At 42.8% G+C, this 26,963-nt stretch overlaps 1 protein-coding gene across 3 annotated transcripts in view; it reads left to right on the top strand.

The window, feature by feature from the left end:
* The window catches only part of SV2C (synaptic vesicle glycoprotein 2C), a 159,177-nt gene that overhangs the window by 56,954 nt on the left and 75,260 nt on the right, over positions 1-26,963 (top strand). For all 3 annotated transcript variants that reach the window (XM_023750573.1, XM_006081311.3, XM_023750577.1), the window contains exons 3-4: positions 6,371-6,551; positions 19,754-19,905. In XM_023750573.1, coding sequence (XP_023606341.1) covers positions 6,371-6,551; positions 19,754-19,905 — 333 coding nt within the window. The remainder of the gene's footprint in view (positions 1-6,370; positions 6,552-19,753; positions 19,906-26,963) is intronic.

Here is a 26,963-nt window from a genome sequence, read left to right as displayed (position 1 = left end):
TAATATTTTCCTCCCCTATTCAACGTGAAGGTCCGTTTGTCTAGTCCTTCGGATGATAAATTTGGTGATTACATTTCACTTGCATTATTTGGACTCCCCCTCCGCCAGTTGTGTTCACTGAGATTCAGGGAAGGTGTCCCTGGACCTTCACAGGCTGTGTAACACCCAGGGGGACTTAGGTAACAAGTAGTAATGTTACTCGATATGGCATTACCTGCCTATATAAGCAGGTCCCTCAGTCGGCCTGGACCAACAAACTTAAATGTCAGACTTTCCAAATGTAACCGTCAGAGAGGTGCTATGGACTGCATCTGATATTTACAGTTCTTTCCAGCAAAGGTGAGCTGACTTTTGTTGTAAGTGTTCTCCATTGCAAATTAGAAAGGGCTTTTTTTTTTTCATTTGTACATATGCCTTTGATATTAGTACTTTCTTTACTTTTATTTGATTTTTGTGAAAGTCCATAAATGTATTGGAACACATAATGGCCCTTAGCTGTGGCTGCTAAAAATAATAATTGGAAAAAGTGAGGGCTTAGTGTTTGGAGAAGCCTAAATAGTTTATTTTAAATAGTTTCAAGCCCGGCTGGGCATGTCTCAGTGGTTGAATGTCGATCTATGAACCAGGAGGTCACGTTCGATTCTAGTCAGGGCACATGCTGGGGTTGCAGGCTCGATCCCCAGTAGGGAGGATGCAGGAGGTAGCCAATCAATGATTCCCTCTCATCACTGATGTTTCTCTCTCTCTCTCCCTCTCCCTTCCTCTCTGAAATCAATAAAAATATCTCTTTAAAAATTTTGTTGTTTTAACCTAAGAAAAATTCTCTTATAAAAGGTTTGTGTGATCATCACAATGAAGATCATCATTGAATTCACAATACCATCACAGAATGTTTTTCATCGAAAATCACTTTGTAAATAAATGATGCCATGAATTATAGAATAATGCATTAGCCATAGGTAACTGAAATACTTAAGACAATTTTTTAAAAATGTATTGGCTAAAAATTACTCTGAGAAAAACACTGTAGACCATTACTTAAAATTGTTCTGTTTAGTTTACAGGTGGTTTAAAATGATGCTGGGGGAAAGATGTGGCCCCTGAGGGATTGTCAGGAAGAATCAAAATCGACTTTAGCAAAGAGACAGATATGGAAATGTGATATTTGTCAGGGGAAATGAGGCTAGATTAAATAAAATGGAATCGGCCCCATGGTAGAAAATGCCTTAATGGGAAATCATGCTTGAGGCCTCCTTTGTCTTCTGAAAGACCAAGAGCTGAGCTGGCCAACAATGGCCTGAAGCCCAGCGGTGGTGGAGGGAGTAGAGTGAGCCTCAGGTCCTGTTTGTTTCTCAGGTCAGGTTCAACCCCCTGAAAGCCCAGCTGAATTAAAATCTCCCTTAGGCTCCTGAAAGGCTCCCGGAATCACAGCCTGGCCTCTCTCAACATGGAGGGCTGCCTCCAGTCCTGAGGAGGACAGGTGCCAGGAGGGCCCGAAGTTCCTGCTTGCCCTTTAGAAATCTCCCTCCTGTGTAGGGAGATCTTGCTTGTTCTGTGTCTTCGGAATTCCAATATTCCATGGCCTGCATCTTCTCCTCTCAAACATGTATTAGACGAATACAAACTTTAAGTAAAAAAAAAAAAAAAGTATTGGAGAGGTTATGTGTTTCAGTGGAAAGCACAGCAGCCTAAAAGTGCTTTCAGATTCTAGGAGACCAGCAGGGGTGCACCCAGATGGGGTGGAGATCTTGTTCTAATGCACAGTCTGTGTCTGCAGGTCCCAGTGGAGCCCTACAGGCTGCGTTCCTAGTGAGTTCCCCCAGGGAGCCCGTGCTGTTGTTCCAGGGCTTATAGTCTGAGGAGCAAGGATCTAGACCTCATTTCAAATACTGACTTCTCACGGCCTCAGTTTCCTGCCTGTAAAATAAGGGACTTTGAACTAAAATACCCTTTAATTCTGACCAGCAGCAGCAGCATGAGTAGAGAGCTGACAAGGCTGGTCCATGTCAAGAGCAGATCTCTGCTCTGAGTTTTCAAGGACTCCCCATTCAGCACCGTGAAAGCAAAGTGGAAATGGGAAAACAAGACAGGAAGTACATACAGTTTCTGTTCTGATGGTCCCAGGGTTTCCAGTTTTAGTCACATGGTGCCTTTACTAACATTGAAAAGTCTGGCTTTAATTAGATCATAGGATCAACAAATAACCTTCTAATTGTTTCATTTGTTTTAAGTAAGCTACTAGGTAGGCTTAATGCTCTCCACGGCGTGCCCAATGGAACAGCCTAATTACCGGGTAATAACCCAACGTAGGCACACAAGGTTATTACCTTAGAATCTGAAACCTATTTTTGATCAGAGTAGAAGTGAAGATACAGCTTAATACTACCTTTTCTTCTAAACCTCTCAGTGGTGGAGGAATTTAATTCCTCAAAATCATTCTTGTCCTTCAGGATTCTCTCAGATGTTCCCTCCTCAGTAAAACTTTCCCAGAGGCCACAGTCAGAATCAGTAGCCACCTCCCACCCCTCGGGGTCCCAGTTACGCACCCATCAAACCACACACCTCACAGTTGGGCTCATTCAGCTATCTGCCTATTGTCTCCCTCACTGACTTACAAGCCCTTTGAGCCATCTTGATGGTGTAGAGCAGTGGTTGGCAAACCGCAGCTCGCGAGCCACATGCGGCTCTTTGGCCCCGTGGCATGGGCCATGAAGTTTCAATCGCACTGTACGTGCGCGCCTGCACGTGGTATTTTGTGGTAGAGCCACACTCAAGGGGCCAGTTTGCCGACCACTGGTATAGAGACTTGGAGCCCAGGCACCTGAGTGAACTCCTCAGCACTGTTCTATCTTGGTCATATGTCCTCAGGAGGCCATGGAAAGTTCTGGCCCGGATGTCCCTCTCTGTAGTGGCCATAATCAGATGGGGTTGTTGGAGGGTTGTGTGAAATAATGGGTGTGACACCAACTCCCTCCTCTCCTGAGTAGGTGTCTGATGAATTTGCTATGTTTCACCTTCTCTAAGGTCAGGGAACATGACTTATAATCCTTACATTCTCACACTTCAGGAAAAGTCATGTAGAGTGGGTGCTTAACAAATTCTTTAAAGTTGAATTTAATATCCTGTCATTTAAGGAGATGGAGTGTATTTATTTTAGGCATAGCAATAATACGAGATGGAAGCAGAACTGTTTGGTTTTCCCCTAATAGCTGGTAGTGATTGCGTTTCTGAAATTTATGAAATGTATTTTGAAGTAGTTATTAAAATTCTGGCAGAGATTTATTTCTGGTTTGCTTAGTTGAGAAATCCTGAACACAAGTGGAAAAAAGATAAACACTGTACAGGAAAAAGAAACTGTATTAACAGGTAGTTCTTATAGGATATCCATTTTTATATATTTATATGTATAAAACGTCTGGAAGAGTTACAAAAAATTGATAATAGTAACCTTTGGGAAAAGGGTCAAGGGTAGAGGAGAAGGAACGTTTTATTTTCATTTTATACATTCCTATATGGTTTGAATTTTTGGCCATGTAAGCATGTTTGTTTGTGTAATAAATGTTAATAGGGATATCTGGGGGAATTGAAGGATGAGCCATTTTAATTTTACTCTTTTATATATTAAAACCTCTAATACATTTTAAAGTTTTATTTTTAAATGGCTTAAGGACCAAGTGCTAATGAGAAATGAGGGTTTTCTGCCCCTACCAAGTCCCTAAGCGTCTCCATCTCAGAAGTCCAGGGTGAGCTCAGCCTTGACTACCTCTGAGCTTTTGGAAGCTCCTGGGATGGGCTGTGTCCTCACACTACTGCTGGGTGGGGGAGAACCAGCACCTAGTTAGGAGCCTTAACGTACTGGAATCATCGCTTCATAAAGCCATGCTCTGGCTTAGTGAATACGAGGCTAAGCGACTGCCTGGAAGAAGGGGGATGACAGGATGTGGAGACCAGTCGGGCAGGAGTATCATCCCTCCCCCACCCAAAAGCAGGGGAGTTGCCCTCCTTGGACCAAAGCGTGGAAGCCAGTACTTTTTAACAAATTGGATTTTCATTTTCCCTTTGGCACCACCAAGCTGTTTTCAGCATTGACCCCTGACCCCCACCAGGATTGGGAATGTGCCCCTTTGAAGTGTCTTAGAAGGAGTAGTGTACCCCTTGTCCTATGGGAGGGTAGAATGAAGCAGCATTTCCTCCTAGCTCCTGTCAATCATTTTCTGTTACCCCCGACTTAGCTAACTCTACGAAGGTGATGCCCAGGGAGAAGGCACCTCAGACATGTTGAGGTACTGCTTTCAATCCTAGGTGGTACCACCCACCTCACAGGGGCCTGGACAAACTGGGATGTTTTCACAGGAGGCCAGCCAGGGTGTTGGAGGAATCATGACCACACTATACAATGAACTGCTGACCGACTGGAATGTAGTCACCACTCACTTTTCTGTGGTCAGATTGTTAACTTCTCTGTACCTCAGGCTCCTCCGCAGCGAACTGGGCTTCCATAGTATTAACCTCCAAGGGTCGTCATGAGAGTAAATGAGTTCATTCACGTAAGCACTTAGAACTGGGTTCAGCAAGTGCTAGTGATCATTGTTTTTGTGGTTGTTCCTGGGGCTGGAGCTCAAGAAAGACTCCCTAGTGCTCAGACTGCAGCAGCCACGGGCCACTCTTGATCTGTGGGAGCTCTCATTCTGATTCGTAGGCATTTTTAAAGACACAGACATTATTATGAACAAGCTTAGCTACTGATTACTCTTCTGAGAATAAACAGAAGAGCAAACTTGAGCCTCTTATAAATAAGAGCTATTGCATATGCATTTCCCTGGGTGGATCTGTCTGCTTTTGGAATTCCTTTGCCTTGTGCTGATACATTCCTTTGCATTGTCTCCTGGACATGCATTGGGGCCCATGGTATGTGTATTGAAAAGGATGATCTGTGTATGTGTGTATGGGCAGCCCCATAGCACAGAGACAAATATACCGTCCCACCCAGATGAGGCTGGCCAGCCACCTCTTTGCAGTATCCGAGTCTAAAGGAAAATAGCTTTGTTTTGCCTTATTCTGCAATTGCTCCAACACTGGCTGTTCACTGTAGCTGTCTGAACTTGGCCGTCTGCAAAGCAGCATCCACATGCCATTGATGTGAGGGTCACCAGATTGTCAAGTGCTCTCTTTCTGGGTCTTATATTGATCCATTAATAGTGTGGTAAGCAAATGAATTCAGGACAAATGTTTAAGTAGGCTATTTCCCAAATGAATCCAAAGCAATACATCAGCCAGTGGTTGGTTTGTGTGTGTTTTTAAGCTTACTACGTAGATGCTGCTGAGTATCTTGAATGTGCCTTTGAAAAGGGGCTGTTCAAATGGTGCTTTGGTGAAGCAAGGGAAAAGTTAGAAATAAATGAAAGGTGTGTTCGCAGCTTTTTAAACACCACATTCAGATATAACGAACTTTCATTGTTAACTATGCCCTTTCCCCTGGACACTGCACACCCTTTTGGAAACCTCCCTGAAGAAACATTTGCCACATCTAATGTCATTAAATCCTGAGAAAGAACCTGGACAGGGTTTACAGGGCCTGGTCTTTAGAAGAAGCAAGTGAATTAGAAAATTCAAGTGTATATACTCACACAGGGACGTCTGTCTAGCTCTTGGTTTTCCATTTGCTTCCTTATGGAAGCGAAGCCAACTGTGATGAGTGGCATCATTTCCAAAGTGCTGACAGCGATTTCCCTTCTCCTTACACTCCGAGAAAAAGTTTCCTGTTGTGCACGGAGCGTGAGACTATTTTCAGATTAAATCTTGTAATCTCTGAACTCACCTTCCCCAGCTTTCTTTCCTCCCTAAGAAAGAGCCAGGGCTTTCAGAAGGGACTAGAGAGAAAGCACCCATGGAATCCTAAAGGGTCCCTAAGGGTCTGACCTTGGCCCAGGTCATGTGCTACAGGCAGGGACTGGAAGCAGACTGGGAATCCACTCTGACGTGGGAGCCCTTGACTCAGTCCCTCATCATGGCCTTGTCATGGAGGTAAGTCAGGCATTCCGACCAAAGGTGATGTAACTGTGAGTCCCATTACAGACTTGTTCTGTGTGGAGACTCCTTATGCCTGCCCGCTCTGTACCCATCCCCACAACTGGTGAGAATGTGACTGTTTTGTTTTTTGCCCTTGCCATTGGTCATGGCAGCCAAAGGTAGCCCACAGAGCTTACTCCCCAACTTGAAGGCTGATGAGTGTGTCCTAAAGGATATGTTTTTAGAGGAAACTTTTGCCATGCAAAATGCTGGAATGTATTTTGCTCCTTGTTCATTTGCTGTTACATGTGTCATTTACTCTCAATCGCTGACGTGTTTCTTTGTTTTCTGTGTGTTGCAGGCAGCATAGTCTACCTCGGGATGATGGTGGGTGCGTTCTTCTGGGGAGGACTGGCAGACAAAGTGGGAAGGAAACAGTCTCTTCTGATTTGCATGTCTGTCAACGGAACCTTTGCCTTCCTTTCTTCGTTTGTCCAAGGTTATGGCTTCTTTCTCTTCTGTCGCTTACTTTCCGGATTCGGGTAAGGTTTTCTCCTTCATATTTTATAGTAAAGTGTTTATTCTTCATAATTATACGTGTTCTCTACTCTAGAGGACCTCATTACCAAGAAATCATCCCTTAACACATCTCCTTCCCTATCTTCATGTCAGCCTTATGGACCATAATGCTGGTTCTTAGAAATGCAATTACCAGCATTTACATCCAGAAGAGAAGGGAACATATGTCTATGTTCTCATGGCTGATTCTTTTAGTATTTTACTTCTAGGAAATGGGTATTGTTTTAAATGGAAAGCTGTTTCCATGGCAGAGCACATTCATAAATGTATTTTTCTTCTGAAAATTTAATTCAAGCAAGAAATAGCTCTGGTCCTATATTATGGATAATTAAAAGTTTGAACCATTCAGGCACTCTCTTAAATCCAGGACGAGAGTGTCTCCAGTAAATGTTGTTTTATTTATCTATAATAACAGCATATTTAACTAGGTAGGAAGCCTGCTTCCTGAGATGGAATAGGTTTTTTTGTTTTTTTTAAGTTCTTGACTTTCTGTTGAACTAACAGAAGTTGTGCTGTTAGCCAAGTGCAATGGCATAGTACAGCCAATGGTGTAGTCATTTTCGTTAAAGAGCTTGAAGCACTTGTTACTACTAAGCCAGTCCAAGCTTAGGAACCCAGAAGCTCAATTAGGAGAGTCCAAGGAACTCTGCTTGGATAAGGGAAAAAAATAGTAGAAATAAAAAATTTCTGATTTGTGCTTGAGCACTTTATTTTCATTAGAGACATTCTAAAGTGCATAGCATAAGATGAATCTATAGGAATCATATAAAATAAAATAAATAAATGGAGAAAGGGAAGGAGACAATGCTGGGTTATGAATTTGAGCAGCATATCAGTTGTGGTTGTTGATGGTAAATGTACCCACAGAGCAAAACACAGTTTTGCCAGAAGAGAAGGTCAGAAAACTACAACATGCTTTTTTCTTAATTACATAGAGTAGTACTTTAAAATCAGAGCTAAGATTAGCAGGAATATAAAGCATCAGAGAGAAAGTGCATAAGTGGGTTACTTCAAGAGCACAAATATTTCCCCATGCAGACTAATGGGTCACTTTTATAGCTCATTCAAAATAATTTTAAATTTTTATATGATTTTCTTCTACAAGATTTGTATACATACTGAGATTGGTGTATTATCCACAAATTTTTATAAACTTCTTTTTTAATCTTCTTACAGCCCCTCACATGCTACATTCTGCACACAATGGGCACTTTGCAAATATTTGACGAAATTGCACAAATTTCAGGAAATTTCATCAGAGTCAATACATTTCAGTAAACCATTCGAGTAAACCTAGAGTAGTGGTCCTCAACCTTCTGGCCCTTTAAATACAGTTCCTCATGTTGTGACCCAACCATAAAATTATTTTCGTTCCTACTTCATAACTGTAATGTTGCTACTGTTATGAATCGTAATGTAAATATCTGATATGCAGGATGGTCTTAGGTGACTCCTGTGAAAGGGTCGTTCGACCTCCAAAGAGGTCGCGACCCACAGGTTGAAAACCACTGACCTAGAAGGTTAGAAAGTTTGGGAAAGTATAAAAATATTTTCTCCTTGGAAAATAAATGATCAGAATCAATAATTTGTGTTGAAATGGTTGAGGAAAGGAGCTTTTCCTCAGTCTTTGATGTTCAAAGCTCTGTGAGACTGGCTTGCATATACCGCTGACGTGGGAAGGTAATTTGGTTCATGGATTCAAGGGTTGCAACATTCATAATTCTGAGCAACTTGAGACACCTGAGGAAGAACAGGTGTTATTTGCAGCTCTCTGTTAAAGGACCTTCTCAAAGTCCATGGGATAAAGCATTCTTGCCCCCAGGAAAGGCCAAGTTTCCCTCTGCTTTCTACCTACATAATACCAATAGCCTGTATGGAGAAGGCTAATAGCCTAAGTTCTGAATTTTCCAGTCCTTTCCATTTGCAGTCTTATCCAGGAAATTCCAACCATATCCACAGACTCAAAAGTACCTGACGGTGGCCAAATTATTATGGCAATAGTAATTGCCAATCTGATGTGATATGATCAGCCCAGTTGACTGCCGAGAAGAGGGCCATTATGGTGGCTGCAAAATACCCAAAATGAATGGACTGTCCAGAAGCTAATTCAAGGGCAGTACAGAGCAGAGACTACTTGGGTATATTCATGACATCATCTTCTCTGTTGCAGATAAATCATCCTTCCGCTAGCAGGATGACCTCTAAATAACGTAATTTACCTGGCAAAGCACAGACAGTGTATTGCTAACTCAGCAAGCTCTCTTAGTTGTGATGCCAGAGGCAAGTGCACTGTGCCTTTGCGAAGTTGGCACAGGACTAGGAGTCCAGAGGCCAAGTCCATCTACCCTGCCCTTTACTGTGAGCCTGGGGAAAGTCACTCGGGTTCTCCAGGCTGATTCATCTTTTGGAAAGCTAGTGTGAGGATCAAGTGAGATAATGTGTTAAGAGTACATGGTAGAGGAGGAAGTGTGGGATAATGCTTAGGAACAGTCCCCGATGGTTTGGCACTTACTGTTCTTTGTTCTTCGTCCCAGTCCTCCAGCTAAGCTGCCTGTGCTCACTGCCTCCGGATGACAGCAGAGGGAGAGTAAAAAAAGAGGCCTCTTTCTGGCTTTGAAATTTCAAGTCTTGCCCATGAGGGAAACAGAAAGGAGGAACCATAGGCAAAAGACTTGGGAGAAACCAGGGCAAGTGAAATGGCGCCTCCCTGCTCCCCAGAATAGATGGAGATCCGCTCGGCTGGGGCAGGGCTGAGAGGAGCCGCCACCTGAGCTTACTCACCTGGCCCACGTGACAAAACTCCCAGTTTTGTGAGATCCAGCAACTAAGGGGACCTGGGAAATGAAGTTAAAGAAAATGAAGAAAGATAGTGATCTTTCTTAGCTGACTTTATGGGTCATGTTACTAACATGTAACATGTAAAGTCGATGACAGAGGACTTTTTCATAAGATTTTTTACTTATGTATAGTTGGCATACAATATTATATTGGTTATACAGTGTGGCAAAAGTAAGTTTACAGTTGTTTGTATGGAAAATAATACAATAATTAATAAAAATGCTAGAATAAACTCCATATTTCATGTATTTCAACTGTAAACCTATTTTTGCCCCACCTATATTTCAGGTGTACAGTATAGTGACTCAACATTTTTATACCTTACATCGTGATCACCACGCTAATTCTAAGTGACTTGAGTTACTAGTAATCATCTGTTACCACACACATTTATCATAATATTATTGACTGTATTTCCCTTTCCCATTTCACCCCCCCCCCAACTTCTCCCTTCTGGTAGCCATCCCTTTGGTCTCTGTTTCTTTGAGTCTGTTTTTGTTTTGTTTTATTTGTTCATTTGTTTTTTTTATTGTTAGATTCCACATATAAGTGAAACCATATAGTATTTGTCTTTCTCTGCCTTACTTATTTCACTTAGCATAATATCCTGTAGATCATCCATGTTGTCACAAGTGGCAAGATGTTCTTCTTTTTTAATGCTGCATAATATTCCACTGTGTATACACACACACACACACACACACACACACACACACACACACACAATATCTTCTTTATCAACTCACCTGTCTATGGACACCTAGGTTTTCCTCAGTAGCTCTAGAGTTCATCAGGACACTCTATCTCTGAATTGCTGGGTGGTCTCAGCCAAGTCTCTTTTTTTCTCTAATTCCACTCCAGTTCACCTCAAAAAACACTCCAGCACCTGCTCTACCCCTGAAACCATGCTGGGTCTTTCATGGATGTAGGTGAGCCCAGGCCCTGAGAAAGACCCTGGGAGTTCTCTTTTGTGTTCTTGGTAGCACTTATTGATGCCTTAAAATATTTGCTTTTTATGTGTTTATTTTCCTCTTCCCCAGCATGTGAATTCCAAGAGGACAGGGATTGACAAGACAAGTGTGTCTGCTCTTTAACTGCTTAGTTGCCCAACGTGGGCGTGGTTACTATAAAGGGTGGAGTCAAAGCAGTGGACTGCACAGACCTATATGGAGGTTGCACCTAGAAGTGAAATAGATAGGAAGTGAAATAGATACTAATTCTTACTTCATCTGTATAAGCAGAAGAGTTCTAGTCAAGTGAACAAAAGTTTAACTTGTATAATAAAAACAGAGAGTTCAATTACAAGACTTGAGCCAGTTTATAGATGAAGAACCCCTTGGATGAAAGATCCCGGGTCCCCTTGAGGAAAGATCCTGGTATATTACTGAAAATTTATACTGTTAATCTTTCAGCCTTCCTCAAGATACCTACAGCCTTTTACCAGGGTAATTGTGCATGAGGGAAAAGAAAATAATCAGACTTTTCAGGACTTATTACTGGGCACTGGTTCTGAACTGACACTCCAGGAGACCTAAATTGTTACTGTGGCCTGGCCAGTGTGGCTCAGTGGTTGAGCATTGACCTATGAACCAGGAGGTCACAGCTCAATTCCCAGTCAGGGCATATGCCCAGGTTCCAGGTTCAATCCCCAGTGTGGGGTGTGCAGGAGGCAGCCAATCAATGATTCTTTCTCATCATTGATGTTTCTATCTCTCTCCCTTTCCCTTCCTCTCTGAAATAATAAAAATACTTTTTTAAAAATGTCAGGGTAAGGATTTATGGAAGACAGATAATCAATGGAGTTTTAGCTCAGGTTCATCTCAAAGTGGGTTCAGTGGGTCCCTGAATCCATCCTGTGGTTATTTCCCAGGTCCCATTCTATCACAACGGACAGAATCTTCACATTGACACAGCACCTGTCTACTGGTTCCATACACTGGGAATCTCAGAGGAGGAGGAGAATTTCTGGGTCACAGTCTACTCTAACCATCCAGTAATGGAACCAGGAATCCCCCAGCTAGGACTTAAGTTGCAGTTAAGTTCTTTTGAACTAGCAACTCTGTGGGTCCTAAAATCCAAGGTTAAGATGGCTTCATGTTGATTTTATTGAAAACACTGTAGGTTGTTCTATCTTATTTTATTGTTGAAACATCATTTGCAGCACTAGGTTATATTCCTGTTTCTGCATATAAGGAGACGGGAAGGAGCTCTGGTTTTAGCCTGATGACTATCAGGGCTTATGGTTTCATTGCCTCTAACTGTGCTTTCTGCTTAATTTACCACACCAAGTCATGAATATTTCTTCTTAGTAACATAAATATGTCCAGCTGCTATATTCTGTGTGACTTTCAATATTTATTCAGTGCCAAGAATAAATTTCCTGCCAGGGACAACAGTGTTTTTGCGGGAATGAGGAATAAGGCATCACTAATTATTCAGCTGTCTCTCACTTTCCTAAGTGAATCTCACTCCAGGGAACAGACACTTCCTTCTCCTCTTTTGTTACAGAAAATTAGAAAGATGGAAAATGGAATTGACACCATTGATTCATTTTCATTTGCCCAGGATTAAATTATTTGCTTCCAGTCACTGTTAATTATGGGAATGATAATGCTTCAGATGCTGGGCGATGTCCAGGTTGGGAGCTGCTCACTGAGGGCCTGGAGCTGCTGAGCATGAAGGTCAGGAGAAAAATATAATAACAACAGGAAGTAAGATGCAATTCCAATGTGTCTGTCTATCATAAGTGAATGGGTAGTCACTTCTCCCTCTGTGTACAGAGCCTCACAAATGCATACTTCATAGCTCTTTGCAATGTCCATCCACTAGCTGGCTATATTGTTATAATAACCAGAACGGCTTTGTTTTGTAGAAATGATCACCATTAACTGGAGTTCTTTAAAGTGTTCTATATCTAGCATCTCATTTATGTCCACACCATTTTTAAATAATTAGGAATGCAAAAATATTATGCCTTTTTAAAATATATATTTTTATTGATTTCAGAAAAGAAAGAAGAGGGAGAGAGAGATTGAAACATCAACGATAAGAATCATTGATCTGCTGCCTCCTGCACACGCCCTACTGGGGACTGAGCCCACAACCCAGGCATGGGCTCTTGACCACAATCGAAACTGGGACCCTTCAGTCCCCAGGCCAACGCTCTATTCACTGAGCCAAACCAGCCAGGGCATGCCTTTTTTTAAATTAGAAAATTGAGGCACAGATAGATTGACTTCCAAATGTTCAGTAGACCCCCACCCAGGTCTTCTGCATCTTAGTCTAATTCTAAGCTATAAGATTTTCCTTCAAAAGTAGTCTTTCTTTCCCTAACCGGTTTGGCTCAGTGGATAGAGCGTCAGCCTGCGGACTCAAGGATCCCGGGTTCGATTCCAGTCAAGGGCATGTACCTTGGTTGCAGGCACATCCCCAGTGGGGAGTGTGCAGGAAGCAGCTGATCGATGTTTCTCTCTCATCGATGTTTCTATCTCTCTATCCCTCTCCCTTCCTCCCTGTAAAAAATCAATAAAATATATTTTTTTAAAAAGTAGTCTTTCTTTTAAGATATGTTTTACTTCCTTATCATATTGGAAAAATACAAACCCATTAAAAATTTTTCAAAACTTACATAGTGCTCACCTTGTGAGAAATGCTGTGTTAAGCACTTTATAAATATTGCCTCATTTAAACCTAATGGTGACCCTAGGAGGAAGGTACTATTTATTCTACCAACATTATAGATGAGAAAATTGAGGCACAGAGAGGTTAAGTAGCTGTCCAAGGTAAGTGGTGTCATCGTAGCCAGTCAGTCTGGTTCCAGAGCTCATGTTCATAACCACCAGACTGTGCTATCTCAGATTCAATGAGCAATGTCTCTGATTTCATAGGACACAATGCCCAATATATGAAAGGCACTAAATAAACGTTTTTGAACGGACCAGTTCAGGAAGATTTCTGATTTAGAGAATCAAAATGGAAAGAACTCGCCCAATATGGAAGAAGAGGCAACAGACTAAACTAGCTTTGATCTAAAAATAATCATAAACCCAAACTGTAAACAGAGGGTCAGTGTTTTCTTAGGCCTGTGTTGTCTGACAGGCCACATGTAGCAGCCAAGTACTTGAAATGTGGCCAAATTAGGATATACGGTAATTGCAAAATGCATAGCACTAAGTTTCAGAAACTTAGCACATATAAAAGAACACAAAATATTTCATTTATTAATAATTTTATATTGATCACATGTCAAAATGATAATATTTGGATATATTGGGTTAAATGAATATATGTAAAAAATTAACTTCATCTGATTTCTGCTGTATTTTAATATCTTTTCTAGAAAATTAAAAATATATATGTGGTTCATGTGGTATTTCTATTGGAAAACATTGTCTTAGACAATGACTTTTATGAGAATTTCCAACATAAAGTTGATCTTTTGGACACACTTTATTTTCCTGTATACCCTTTCGTAAAGGTGCTGTTGATCTCAAGAGAGAAGTAACACAGCAAAAGTTCTTTTAGACTCACAACCTGTAATTGTGAAAAATTAGCCATATGCACTCTTTAGAATTGGTCCTGTGAGCTCCTTGAGACAAGAACTTGTGATCTTCAAGCCTATACTCCCAGCTCCTGGTGATGTGCCTGGCTGAGTATGGCTGGGTTAGGGGGTGGATGGGGAGATGATAGATGGATGGCTAAATGATGGATGGGTGGAGGGTGAGTAGAGGAAGGAATGAGTAGATATGTACAGGCTGGAAAAGTCTGCATATTTTTATCATCATTTCTTACAGTTCATCATAATGATCATCTCTATTCATGACACTATTTAGGTGCTGTAGGAATGAATACATTCTTCCAGCTCTCTCAATAGGTAGATTAATTTTTTTCCAGGCAGCATTAGAATTCTGATCTATGACCATACCTGTTCCCCCAGTGGTACTAGGTCTGCTGCTGTCGACACATAGACTTCTGTAAGTTTGGGGGCTTAGGGCACCAATCTGATAGCAAATTGAAGCTACGTTTTCTTAGAAACACAATTGTGTCAATTTAATTATTCACTTACATCTCAATCTTTTTAAAGTAATCACTTTCTACCAATTATTCTATTCATAGTTTATATAATATTGAACAATAGCAACTGCCCATATTAAAGACTATTATTCTGTAAACGGTGGCTTTGGAGATTGGAGGACGAAAGCTATCCAAACCACCCATCAGTTTAGCACTGCCACTGGGCCTAGGAGATTCCCACTCTTGATGTGCTGAGTGGTTTAGTTACTAGTAGGTGTTCTCCTGTTTCTATCTTGATTACTCGCAATAGCCATATGGCTTCTAGTCAATCTAGCAAGCTCATTTTCTGTGCAAACCCAGCTCATTCAGAGCCTGTTAGATCTCTGTTCTTTCATCTAAGCCTCTGAACAACCTCCTCTGTGATAGCCAATTTGCTTTCATGAAGAAGTCGCTGAAAAGCCCATCCTTGGGGCTGCTGCTTTTAACTGTTATTTCTGTGTCCAATTTAAAACATAATTAATTGCTTCTGAATTGCTGTGCAACTTGCCTGTGTCTTCCTTCCTCTTTTGTTGATTCTGAGTAAGGATTAAAAGGGTGTTTTTCATGCAAATTATCTGTAACTGTGATTTCCGCATAGGCAACATCATTCACTATTCTTCTTATAAACCCATACTACTGTCTAGAGAGCTCTTGGTGGATTTTGCCCTCTGTGTTTCACCTGTATGAGCCTGTGACTTTACAACAGTTATTCTTCCTTATTCATGTTCTCCCTTAACGCCCGTTTCCCAAAGGAAATGGGAAGTGGAAGATTGAGGTAAGGGACTGTTTTGAAATCACATGGTGAAATAAGTTAGAATGAAATTATTCTGTTACAGGCTCACTGGAGAATGAAAGCAGAGCAGAATTACTCAGTAGAATCCCTCCTCAGGACAGAAAGTCATCAGACATCCCATAATTTCTCCCCTAAGATGTCACACTTCAAGCCATTTTAAGTACAATTATTTTTATCTGCAACCTCCCTCTTCCATTGCAGAAGCCCGAATTCCCACCCATCTCAATAGCCAGCATAAGTCAGTGTGATGAGGGGCAGGGACAAACAGTCCATTCCTACGCTGCCACCTGAGCTGGAGGTTTGGCTGTGAAGTGTACAGGCCTTAGCACCACCAGGCTCCCAGTTTTTCCTCATGGTTTGTGCAGACAGTGATATTGGTCGTTCTCCTTCCTCTTGCCGTGATAAACTGATTGAATTACGTGCCTCATTCTCCCAACAGAGGAGAAATCCTGTCGGTAAAGCTGATACACCCTTTGCCTTACACAATATCCTACTCATGAATTTGTCTTAAATTACTGAGGAAAATCTATGTTTCATGATATTCACCAGCTGGCTAATATTGAGTCAAATACAGAATGTTTGAGGAACTTGGGTATGTCTATGTGCATGCTCATATGTAGAATGGGGTGGGAGAGGGCTCCCAACTCATTCTAGGAATGTTTTGCTTTTGTTTATTAATTTCAGATAGGAAGGGAGAGGGAGAGAGAGAGAAAGAACATCAATGATGAGAGAGAATCATCGATTGGCTGCCTTCTGCATGCCCCACACTGGGGATCGAGCATGTGCCCTGACTGGGAATCGAACCATGGTTCATAGTAGATGCTCAACCAATAAACCACGCCAGCTGGGCAGGAATGTGTTTTAATACAGTTTTATTTAGTTTCTTTATATTCCTATAATTAAAGTTGTACAAACCTAAAATTAATATTATTAGGGAATAATCCCAATTCTGAAATGCCAGATATCAATGTTTTATTTCATTGTGTTAATTCAACTATTTGGAATCCACCTATGTAGAATGTGGATTTTCATTATTTCCTCTGTGCCTCTTATTGCCAAGGATAATTGAGATTTGACCCTTTTGACAGCTAATGAAATAGACTTAATATCCAATTCTGAGAAAATTCCTTCATAAGCATCCTGATCTAATTGCTTCATCATTGTAAACATAAATTATGTAAACAACACATAAGCATTCTGATGGGGAATGGAATAGTAATAGTTAACATCATAGCACACTGTAATGTTTTTCTCGCCTAAAGGATATCACAATAAGACAAGGAGCAATGTTTTCCCCAAAAGAGATGATCAGCTCACAATAAGAAATGTGAATGCTTGGGTTGTTTTATAGGTCTCTGAATCTGAAGGACTTTGCAAAGGATTTACATAGATTCCCTCCCTCATTTTCAGACTCATTCATCCACTGATATTGGAGTTCCTTGCTGTCTGTCTTACAAACATTGAGATACATCCATGCAAAAATAATCTCTTAAAAAAAGAGGCATTGAATCAAAACCAGCTGGATTGCTCATATGCCCTTATAAGTTGGTAATCTCTTTGATGCAACATGATTTGTTTAAAACTAATAGGCGAGTCTATAGCCTTCCACTTGCCATCTTAGTCACCCTGGAGTACATTGATCTCAGTTCAGCATGGCCTGGCATATCTTGACATGCAATTGTGCCTTCACGAAGTGTGAGTTACTGCTCTTACATATGAACTATCCAGAATCCTGACGAAACATTAATTAGGATGTGGAAAGTCAATAAAAACTGGGACTCTTTTTAAACATTGAGAAGTGAGGCCACAGAAGTGGGACCTTATGGTGCAGAGAAACGAATGCATCACATCGAGTGGAAAAAAAAATAGTGTCAAATGATTCAAGATGCAGACATTTTATTTCCCATTAAAATTGTGTGTTGTCATGAAACCATTTTGAATCTGTTCAAGACTTTGTTGAATGTTTCAATTCAACTAGCTGTCCATGGTTTGAGGTCCTCAGCAAGCCGCCAGAGGACTGTGTGCCTGATGTGGCGAGGCACTGAGCCAGCTCTGACAGCCGCCACTCACGCTTGTTTCTTGTTGGGGGTCTGGTTGATGGACTGGGAGCTGTCTAGCTACCCTGGTGTGATGGCACTAAATTGTGCTGCATCTGAAGTCATGTGGAATCATACTTCTAGAAATTTTAGTACAACTGCCACATTCATAGCCCAAGGAAACACATATAGATGCTTTCAGTTAGTGATTTTTAAACTCTTTGAACAGCAACTCTCATTAAACACATTGGGACCCTAACTAGTGTTTCTCAGTGGTTAGAGCACTGGCCCCCACACCAAAGGGTCCTGAGTTCAATTTCCGGTCAAGGGCATATACCTGGGTTGCCATTCGCGCCCTGCCCCTGGTTGGGTTGCATGTGGGAAGCAACCAACCAATGTGTCTCTCTCATGTCAATGTTTCTCTCCCTCCTTCCCTTCTACTCTCTCTCTGAAAAAGCAATGGAATAAAATAGACACAAGTGAGGATTAAAAAAAACACCAAAAAAAGAAACACATTGGGACTCATTATACATTTTCATATGTATGCATACACATGATGAAACATTATAAATATGTAATGGAGACAAAAGTTTCATGAAATGATACTTATTCTAATTTCTTGAGTGTACTCAAATATCTTTATTTAATTTTTAAAATGTTGCTTACAGCTACTAAATTAATTTTGTAGCCGACAGATTGAAAAATATTGGCCTAAGTGGTCTGCCCATACCCAGCAGTACCCAACTCCCACATCACTGTAAGCAGGGCACACTCATGAAATGGTACCATATTTTGACCTACCCATTGAGGTGGAATGACATTACAAATCCTGCAGTCTCCTACAGATGTGGTCTTTCTCCACATTGCATTTGCTAAGCTCACTGCCAATACTTGTTGATCATACCAAAGGCTCTAAAGAAATCAGTTATTGCCAAATGGAAAAACACATATTTTACTCCTCGACATCAAATTGCATGAAATGTCGACACCAATTTACCTTATAAAAATCTGAATGAGTTTTTAAAATTGTATCACTAGGTTTTGTCTCTATGGCTTGCATACATTGTTCACATCTTTAAAAACTATTTAAGAAGTCATATATTGTTTGGAATGATAGAAAGTAATGCTTTCTCATAATACCTTGCTTTCTGAGACAATGGTTATTAAAATTTGGGGGTCAAGACCTATTTGAAATTCTGAGAGATCTATGGCATATCTCCCTGGAGTAAACAAAATTTCTTTTCAGTAAACCCACATTAGAGAACCCTTACCCTGAGAAGTCATTAATCACACTTTCTCTCCAAAACTCAGTCAGCATCTCTGGTAATTACCCTGACTGAAAGAAGCTTCATACCTCATTCTGTTGGTATCTAAACCAGTAGCTCCTTAGCTGATTCTCTCAGGGCCCCTTGCACATGCATTCATTCAGCAACGAATCTGTTGGATTGGACCAGAATCATTCTAGGAAACAACCCTGTTTGTCAACACATCAGTCTGGTTGGGAGCACCTGCTGTAGGGTAGCAGTGAGTCGGTATAGTTGGAGACAGCCTCCCAGAAGAGTTTGAAGCTGTTTCCAAAGTCATCACGTCATGGGTGGGACATATCATTCTCATTCTCTCTCTCTCTCTCTCTCTCTCTCTCTCTCTCTCTCTCTCTCTCTCGTTTTTGACTTAAACAACAGACATTGATTTTCTCACAGTTCTGAAGGCTGGACGCTGAGATCAGGGTGCCAGCATTGTTGGTTCTGGAGAACTCTCTTTTCCTGGATTGCGGGCAGCTGCCATCTCCCTGAGTGCTCACATGACCTCTTCTTTGTGTGTTCTCCCAGAAAGAGCTCATCATACTATCTCTTTTTAATGCATTTATTAAAATATTCACTAGATTGTACCAAATATTGTAATTTTTGACAAATATGTAGAACATTCAAATACGTAGAACATTGGAATCTTAAACTGAGATCTGTAAGCCACGAGTAGGACACCACTGCCACCTTTTGGTAACCTGGCTTAATTGCAGGTTCAAGGCATTAGAGGAGCGGTTCTCAACCTGTGGGTCGCGACCCCTTTGGGGGTTGAACGACCCTTTCACAGGGGTCGCCTAAGACCATCGGAAAACACATATATAATTACATATTGTTTTTGTGATTAATCACTATGCTTTAATTATGTTCAATTTGTAACAATGAAATTGGGGGTCACCACAACATGAGGAACTGTATTAAAGGGTCGCGGCATTAGGAAGGTTGAGAACCACTGCATTAGAGAGATTATAAAACTATATTACATAGAAGTTATAATATTAAAGTTATAAAGTGATAGAAAGTATACATTCTCTGATATGCTGGGATAGAGAGCATGTGTTGTGAGAGCTTGCTTTGGTTCTGCCCTTTGTATCTCACATGACGGTTCAGCCCTGACTTCCCATATTCTCTGTATCTCTTGGCAGGATTGGAGGAGCCATTCCCATCGTGTTCTCCTACTTTGCAGAAGTGCTGGCCCGAGAGAAGCGGGGTGAGCATCTGAGCTGGCTCTGCATGTTCTGGATGATCGGCGGCATCTACGCCTCTGCCATGGCCTGGGCCATCATCCCGCACTACGGTAAGAGGCTGGCCTCGCACAGCCGGTGGTCACCTTGTTTTAAATCGGCCTCCATTCCCATCCCTTTTTTTTCTTCTACCTGCTGGTTTGAAAACAGCACTGTCTTCATCATGTTTCTCCCTGTTGCAATGTCTAAGCTTTTCCCCCATACAGAGATCTGTACAAGGTAAGACTGTGCCAATGGGTGTCTAGGGATATGATTGCATTTTGCTATGTGCTATCAACTCTGGGGTCCCTGCCCATGTGGATGGGAGAGGATGCACAGAGCATAATCAGCATATAAGGCCACATGAGGTTTGGGGACTGTCATATACACCAGGCACACACAAGTGCCTTTATTGATCCCCTCTGGGCCTAGTCCAAAGCTCAGCCCCCGTCAGCCCCACCTCTTCTGGCAGCTCAGAACTGGGATGGCAGCAGGGAGGATCCCGTCTTGTCGTGGGCTGTCAGTTTGCAGAACCTAAGAGGTAACTCTACTGTCCTTGCTCTGCAGATCCCCTCCTCAGTTCCTCCTAATTGCTTACTGCTCCTGCCTCGGCAGACTTAAAGGTTTCATCTTTCTGAACAGAACTTTCCTACTCATAGGCATAAACTCCCAAACAGCGCAATTCAGAGAGAAGTTAACATTATCCAGGAACCAAATTTAATCTATAAGGAAAGGGATGGGGAGATGTTCTGGGTGTGTGTGTGTGTGTGTGTGTGTGTGTGTGTGTGTACAAACAGGCTCAAGTTTGCAAAATATGAATACTGTATAAATTATAACCACATGTGACTCAAAAACTCATTCTTTGTTCTGTCTAAAATCTAATCAATCTGAAATTAGATTTCAAAAATCCACTCTTTTACTCATTTTCTATTTTCCTGCCTTTTTTTTTAGAACAGAGGAATTTTTCATTATAGAGCGTAGTTCTGTTAGGGAACAACCTTAAGTGAATCCAAGTTCTTGTAAAATCAAAGACAAGACAGACTTTAGTATTCTGAGGCAGTGTCATTTGTTTTACTATACTGAGTTACAAAATTCTTGTTGTTGCACTCTTTCTTTTAATAACCTAAAATGTTGCATGCAAACCGAAATTATATTTTGCAAGAAGAACAATACATAAGGAATTGGGTACTTGGCCTGAAGAGAACTTGTCTTTGCCAAACATTTGAGTGTGGGGTGCCAAGCTCAAGGGATGGGCTCATCCTTTTAAGACTGTTCACTTCTGGGCCAGAGATGCCCTCATACAGGCAGTTCCCCACATCCATCATCAGGCTCATCTTCTACCACCACGTGAGGAATTAAAGGTGTTTCTCCTCATTCATCTGGAACATTCCTTCGTAGAGCTGCATCTGACTCCCACCTGACTCTGCAGGCTGTTGTGAATGGGAAAGCTACTTCTCTGTCGTGTAAGGAACTGCAACTATGTATAGGAGCCAAAGAGGAGGTGCAGAGCCTGGGCAGAGTCCAGCTGTACCAGCATTGCTCCCAGAGCCACTGCTAGTCCATATGCAGCCTTTGTGCAAGTTAAAATAAGGTGCCTCGCTCAGGTGGACACAGTTGCAGTCCCACAGGGCACCCCCTGGCAGCTGCACTCCTTCTGAGCCAGCCTTGTCCTGTGTCTCGGCCTCTGGTGACAGACAGCACAGCTCCTTGACTGTGGCCACACGTTCTCCGGAGAAGCTTGGCTCTGGGTTTATTGCTGTCGCCTCCCTCATCCTCCCTTCCCATCACATCTCAGAATTTCTCCTGCTGGCCTTCCTGAACTCAGAGCTCAGAGTGGCTTCTGCCTATTTCCACCAGGCCTGGGCGTGGTTGCTCTTGTTTTTGTTTTGTTTGTTTTTTTTCACTAGGCCTTCATTCCTCAGGCTCCTGCCTTTTACATATCCCTGCCCAGGAACTGTAGGGGGCTCCAGATTTCATCTCTGGCCTTGCCAATTATCAATCAGTGGCTGACCCACAAATATTTAGCATGATCTCCACCTTTCTATTTCTCAAGTACACATAAGATTTTTGTTTATAGCTAACAGGGCAGCTTCATCCATATATAACTGGAAAAAGGGAGCTTGTGGATCATAAACAATGCATGAAAAGTTATAAAAACAATCACAGTACAACAAAATTAAATGTATCTGAGGTACCATTAATTTCTATGTTGAAGGAACCTTGAAAAACAATGACCTGGTGATGAAATCAGTAACAGTATTGGAGATTTTGTATGGCCAGAAATGTGGCAAAAACATCAAATTATTACAATCAATACAGTATGTATGTTAGAATCAACAGAGAAGATTTCTTAAATGCCCATGCTTTCATTGTTAATACTCTTGCAACTTGAAGAGTTTTAATTTTTTCAGAATAAAAGAGTTTTAAGTTTAAAAATCCTGCGCTGAGGCCCCTGGATGATGATGTTCTGTAACTTGATGTGGGGGGTGGGGGGGTGGAGTTTCAGATTTGTGTACATCACTGCATGGATGTTATGCTTTTTCATGAACACTTTTTTTTAGTGGTGAAGCTAAGATTTTTTCTCTGAATATATATATAATTTCAGAGAGAGGAAGGGAGAGGAAAAAAGAGATAGAAACATCAATGATAAGAAAGAATCATCGATGGGCTGCCTCCTGCACGTCCCCTACTGGGGATCAAGCCAGCAACCTAGGCATGTGCCCTGACCGGGAATCTAGGCGTGACCTCCTGGTTCATAGGTCAACACTCAACCACTGAGCCACTGGCTGGGCTGCTTTTATTCTTTTTAATTAAAAAATTTTTAATTACATTTGACATTCAATATTATATTAGCTTCAGGTTTACAGCATAGTGGTTAGACATTAACATAAGTTATAAAGTGATCCCCCAATAAGTGTAGTACCCACCTGGCACCACACATAGTTATTACAATATTACTGACTACATTCCCTATGCTGTACTTTACATCCCCATGACTATTCTATCACTACCAATTTGTATTTCTTAATCCCTTCACCTTTTTTACCCAGTCCTCCCCATCCCTCTCCCATCTGGCAAGCCCTCTCCCCTCAGTTTGTTCTGTGTATCTATGAGTTTGTTGTTGTTGTTTTTTAACTTTTAAATAAATGTTTACCACTTCCGCCACCCCCTGAAAACACCCATGCTACCTACCGAGTTTCTGAGCTGGGACAGTAGTGGTTCTTCCGTGCAGCGTGCAGCCTGGTTTGAGATTCTTCAGCTCCCCCTCCCCACCTCTCCCAGCAGCTGATTCAGAGGTCCCAGGTCTTCATCACCTACATCAGGGAGGCTGTGAACGGCAGCAAAGAGGAAAGCAGCCTGACCTGCAGGGTCGCCCTGTGTTGTTGATTTCATTCAGGCTAAAGGGCTTTCCCACTCATGAGGTTTAAAGTCACGCTTTAAAAGTAACTGTGACATTCAAATAGCTCTTCTTTCCCGTGAGACATCTTTTTACTTTACCTAAAATAGACAAGGGGTTAACACTCCATCTGCTTGCCATGCAGCCTCTGGAAGCATGCAAGGCTTTCTGTTTCCCTCTGAAATTCTGCAGTGTGTAAATGGTGCCTGAGCCCATAGGAACAGAGCAGGCAGGCCCTGCCCCATCCTCTCTCACTCAGGAGACCTCTGAGGCCATCACCTGCTTAGTGCATTGAGCTCTCGCCCAGCAGGGGAAGCATTCTGCGCATAATAATACCACTGAGTCAGGTCCCGGCCCCTCTCACACTGGATTAGGATTTGCTCTTGAGGGAAGGAATCCATAATTGGCATCCCCATGGCAAGTATTTCAAATGACAAACGCCGCACGTGGGCATGAGGGAAGGATGCGCTCTTCCGTGCTTCTGGGTGTTGCCTTCTGCACCTGTGGCCGAGTGGTCAGTGCACAAAGCCTGAACCCAATGCCACGAGACTTAAATTCTGGCTCCAGACAAGCACCTGATGCAAAGCAGACCTTGAGCTGATCACTGACGCCGCCGAAAGGAAGTCTGGAAGGATCCTTCTGAAGTCAGACACGACAGCAGAAAGGGGGGCGAGCTGAGGTGTGGGCTGCGCCAGGAGTGCCTGAAGGGCAGGGGGACCCACCTGGCCTGCGGAGGCCGAGTTTCCGAAGCAGCATCGGACAACGATGGTACTTTATCTTCACGTCACCACTCTTAGGGCTGAAGTTTCCCTGGAGACGGAGGGCCGCCAAGACCTGAAGGTTCCCAACATAAAACTACCTCGCCTGCTGACAAGACCTTAGGAGGGAGAGTGCTTGGATGTCATCATGCCGCGTCCCTGTGACAGGTCCACCCATTCAGGGGCCCTGAGCTGTTTTTTCCCCCTGTGGCAAAGCGTGGTCCCCAAAACGCAAGGGAGGGCAGAACAGTCAAGCCAGAGGAAGCACCTTTGCCTCAGGAGTCAGGTGCCTGCAACAGCTGAGGCCGGGTGTTTAGAATGTGGCTCTTCGGGACCCCACACCTATTCTCAAGCCCATGACGTCTGACCCACAGTGGGGATCGACCAGCGATTCCCAAAGAAGCAAGCACTGTGTGCGAGAACAGACAGCTGTGTATAAAGACAGTCCTAGCCGAAGCCGGTTTGGCTCAGTGGATGGAATGTAGGCCTGCGGACTGAAGGGTCCCGGGTTCGGTTCCAGTCGGGGGCATGTGCCTTGGTTGCGGGCATATCCCCAGTTGGGGATGTGCAGGAGGCAGCTGATCGATGTTTCTCTCTCATCGATGTTTCTGGCTCTCTGTCTCTCTCCCTTCCTCTCTGTGGAAAATCAATAAAATATATTTTTTTTAAAAAATAAATAAATAAAGACAGTCCTGCAGCCTTGTCCCCTCCCCCACGCCCCCTGGTGATCAAGACACCTCAGCATTTACTGAAAGTCCCAGAGCCTTAAGGGGAAAATGGGGCAGGGTGCTGAATCACAGGCTCCTCCCTCCCGGGCTGAGAGCTTGCACCCAGGCCCAGGCTTTGGCATTGCTGCCGATGGCAGTGCTGTCTGTTCCATTAAACCCTCTGTCATCATTTGCTCTTTTAAATTTGTGTGCGAATCAGATAAGGTGTTGGCCCCTGCCGGGATGCGTGACAGTGTGCAGCAAGGGCATTCCATTAGCTAAGTGGGAAGGTTCTCGGTTCAGCAGGAAATGCCTCAGCTCTTAAAGCCCACAGCTGATCAAGCATGCAACCGAAGTGCGTGCCCTTGACTGGAAATCGAACCTGGAGCAGCCCCAGGGCCTCCATCTGGCCCGCCCTTCACTGCAGACCTCACAGGGCCAAGCTGGGGGCACCCACAGAGCCAGACCCAACCCAGCCCTCCCTCCAGCCACAGAGAGATGTCTGGGCTTAAAAATACACATATTCCCGAGGTTGTCTAAGGACCAAGGTGTCTTTGCTCCCTTTAGTTACAAGATGTGCGAAGCTAATGCATTTCTGCTCCCTCATGGTGAAACCGGGGTGAAGGGAGGAGGGGGAGTCGAATAGCTGTCTAGCTAAAGAAAGAAGCAGGAAGGCCCTGTGGCCAGGGGAAGACCAGGCGGTGAGAGCTGGTCTCGAGGCGCATGGCAGCCCCTCTGCTTCTGGGCGAGTGAGCTGTGTCAAGCTTTTCGGCCTCCCCAGCCCCATTTCCTAGTCAGCACTGTGGTGGGGATTAATGATCACGTCAGAACACCGAGTGCATAATTAATGCTCAAAAATGGTAGTTATTATTGCTGTCAGGTTCATATCTACGTCAGACACCCAGACTCTGTCAGCAAAGCCCAGTGTGCGCTTAGAGCTCCAGGAAAGAAGGAAAATGAGCTGAAATGCCTAAAATGTGCCAACCTCGCCTGGAGGGTGAGAAGAGCAGAGTGGTCAGAGGAAAGTCAAAGTAGGATAAAAGTTAATGACAGAATCAAGGAAAAAATAATATTGTAAGACCCTGATTACCTGGAACCCAGTGAATCAGAGTCTCTCATTCATTTTTTTGTTGGATGAATTTTTATTCCAAGAGCACATCCTGTATAAAGACCTAAAGGCCATAGTGCCACTCTCCCAGGTAGAAAGAAGGAGAACCTGACACCCTAACCCCGTGGTCGGCAAACTGCGGCTCGCGAGCCACATGCGGCTCTTTGGCCCCTTGAGTGTGGCTCTTCCTAAGCCTTAGGAGTACCCTAATTAAGTTAATAACAATGTACCTACCTATCTAGTTTAAGTATAAAAAATTTGGCTCTCAAAAGAAATTTCAATCGTTGTACTGTTGATATTTGGCTCTGTTGACTAATGAGTTTGCTGACCACTGCCTTAGGCACATCGTAAGGTGGAGCTATGGGCTTTAAAGATACGGCAGTTTTCCTGCTCATGGGTTGATGTGAAGGAACTGTGGGATCCTGTGCTGCTAGCACTGCTGGGCAACGCTGCAGAGCTGGGCTACTAATCCATCACCCGCAGGGGGCCAGGGGCAGCCTGCAGGCCTCCTTTCAGAACAGCGGTTTTAAATGCAGAAAATGTAATAAACAGGATTATAAATTAAACCAATTATTTCAAAACATAGTTGTCAAAATGTATTAGCATATTAAGTAACAACATCTAGTAACAACAACATCTGTCATAGTCTAGTAGCTAGCATAATTTTGAAGTAGAAATGAGTGTAGAAATGAGAAATTAACAAACTTTTTAAAAAAATTCTAGGAAACCACTAGAATCCCACATTCCATTTTTCCACCATCTGTACGAACTGATATAAAACATAAAATAAGTTAACAAGCATAAATAGGATATACAGTTGTTTGCTGTAACGTAAAAGAAGCCTGGATGGAGGCAGCCCAGCACGTGGCCAAGGTGTCCTTTCACGCCCGTCTTGTGTTCTTTGCACACCTCTGCCTTATTTGGGGACCAGAATTTTTAGACTTTCCTTTACAGCGTCAATGAAAAATAAACTCTAAGCAATTTCTGGAATCTTTGAAGCCAGAGATCAGGCTTAGTAATCTTTTTAACCCCCACAGTACCAAACACAGTGCCTGACCCAGACGAGCCCACAATGAGTGTGTTGTTGAATTGAGTCGCGAGCCATGTGATAAATGACCTGCCGGGGCAGTAAGACCCCTCCACACGTCCGATCCCCGTTCTA

The sequence above is a fragment of the Myotis lucifugus genome, unplaced genomic scaffold (genome assembly GCF_000147115.1).
Source record: "Myotis lucifugus unplaced genomic scaffold, Myoluc2.0 scaffold_0, whole genome shotgun sequence".
NCBI lineage: Eukaryota > Metazoa > Chordata > Mammalia > Chiroptera > Vespertilionidae > Myotis > Myotis lucifugus.
This window is presented reverse-complemented; position numbering and strand designations above follow the sequence as displayed.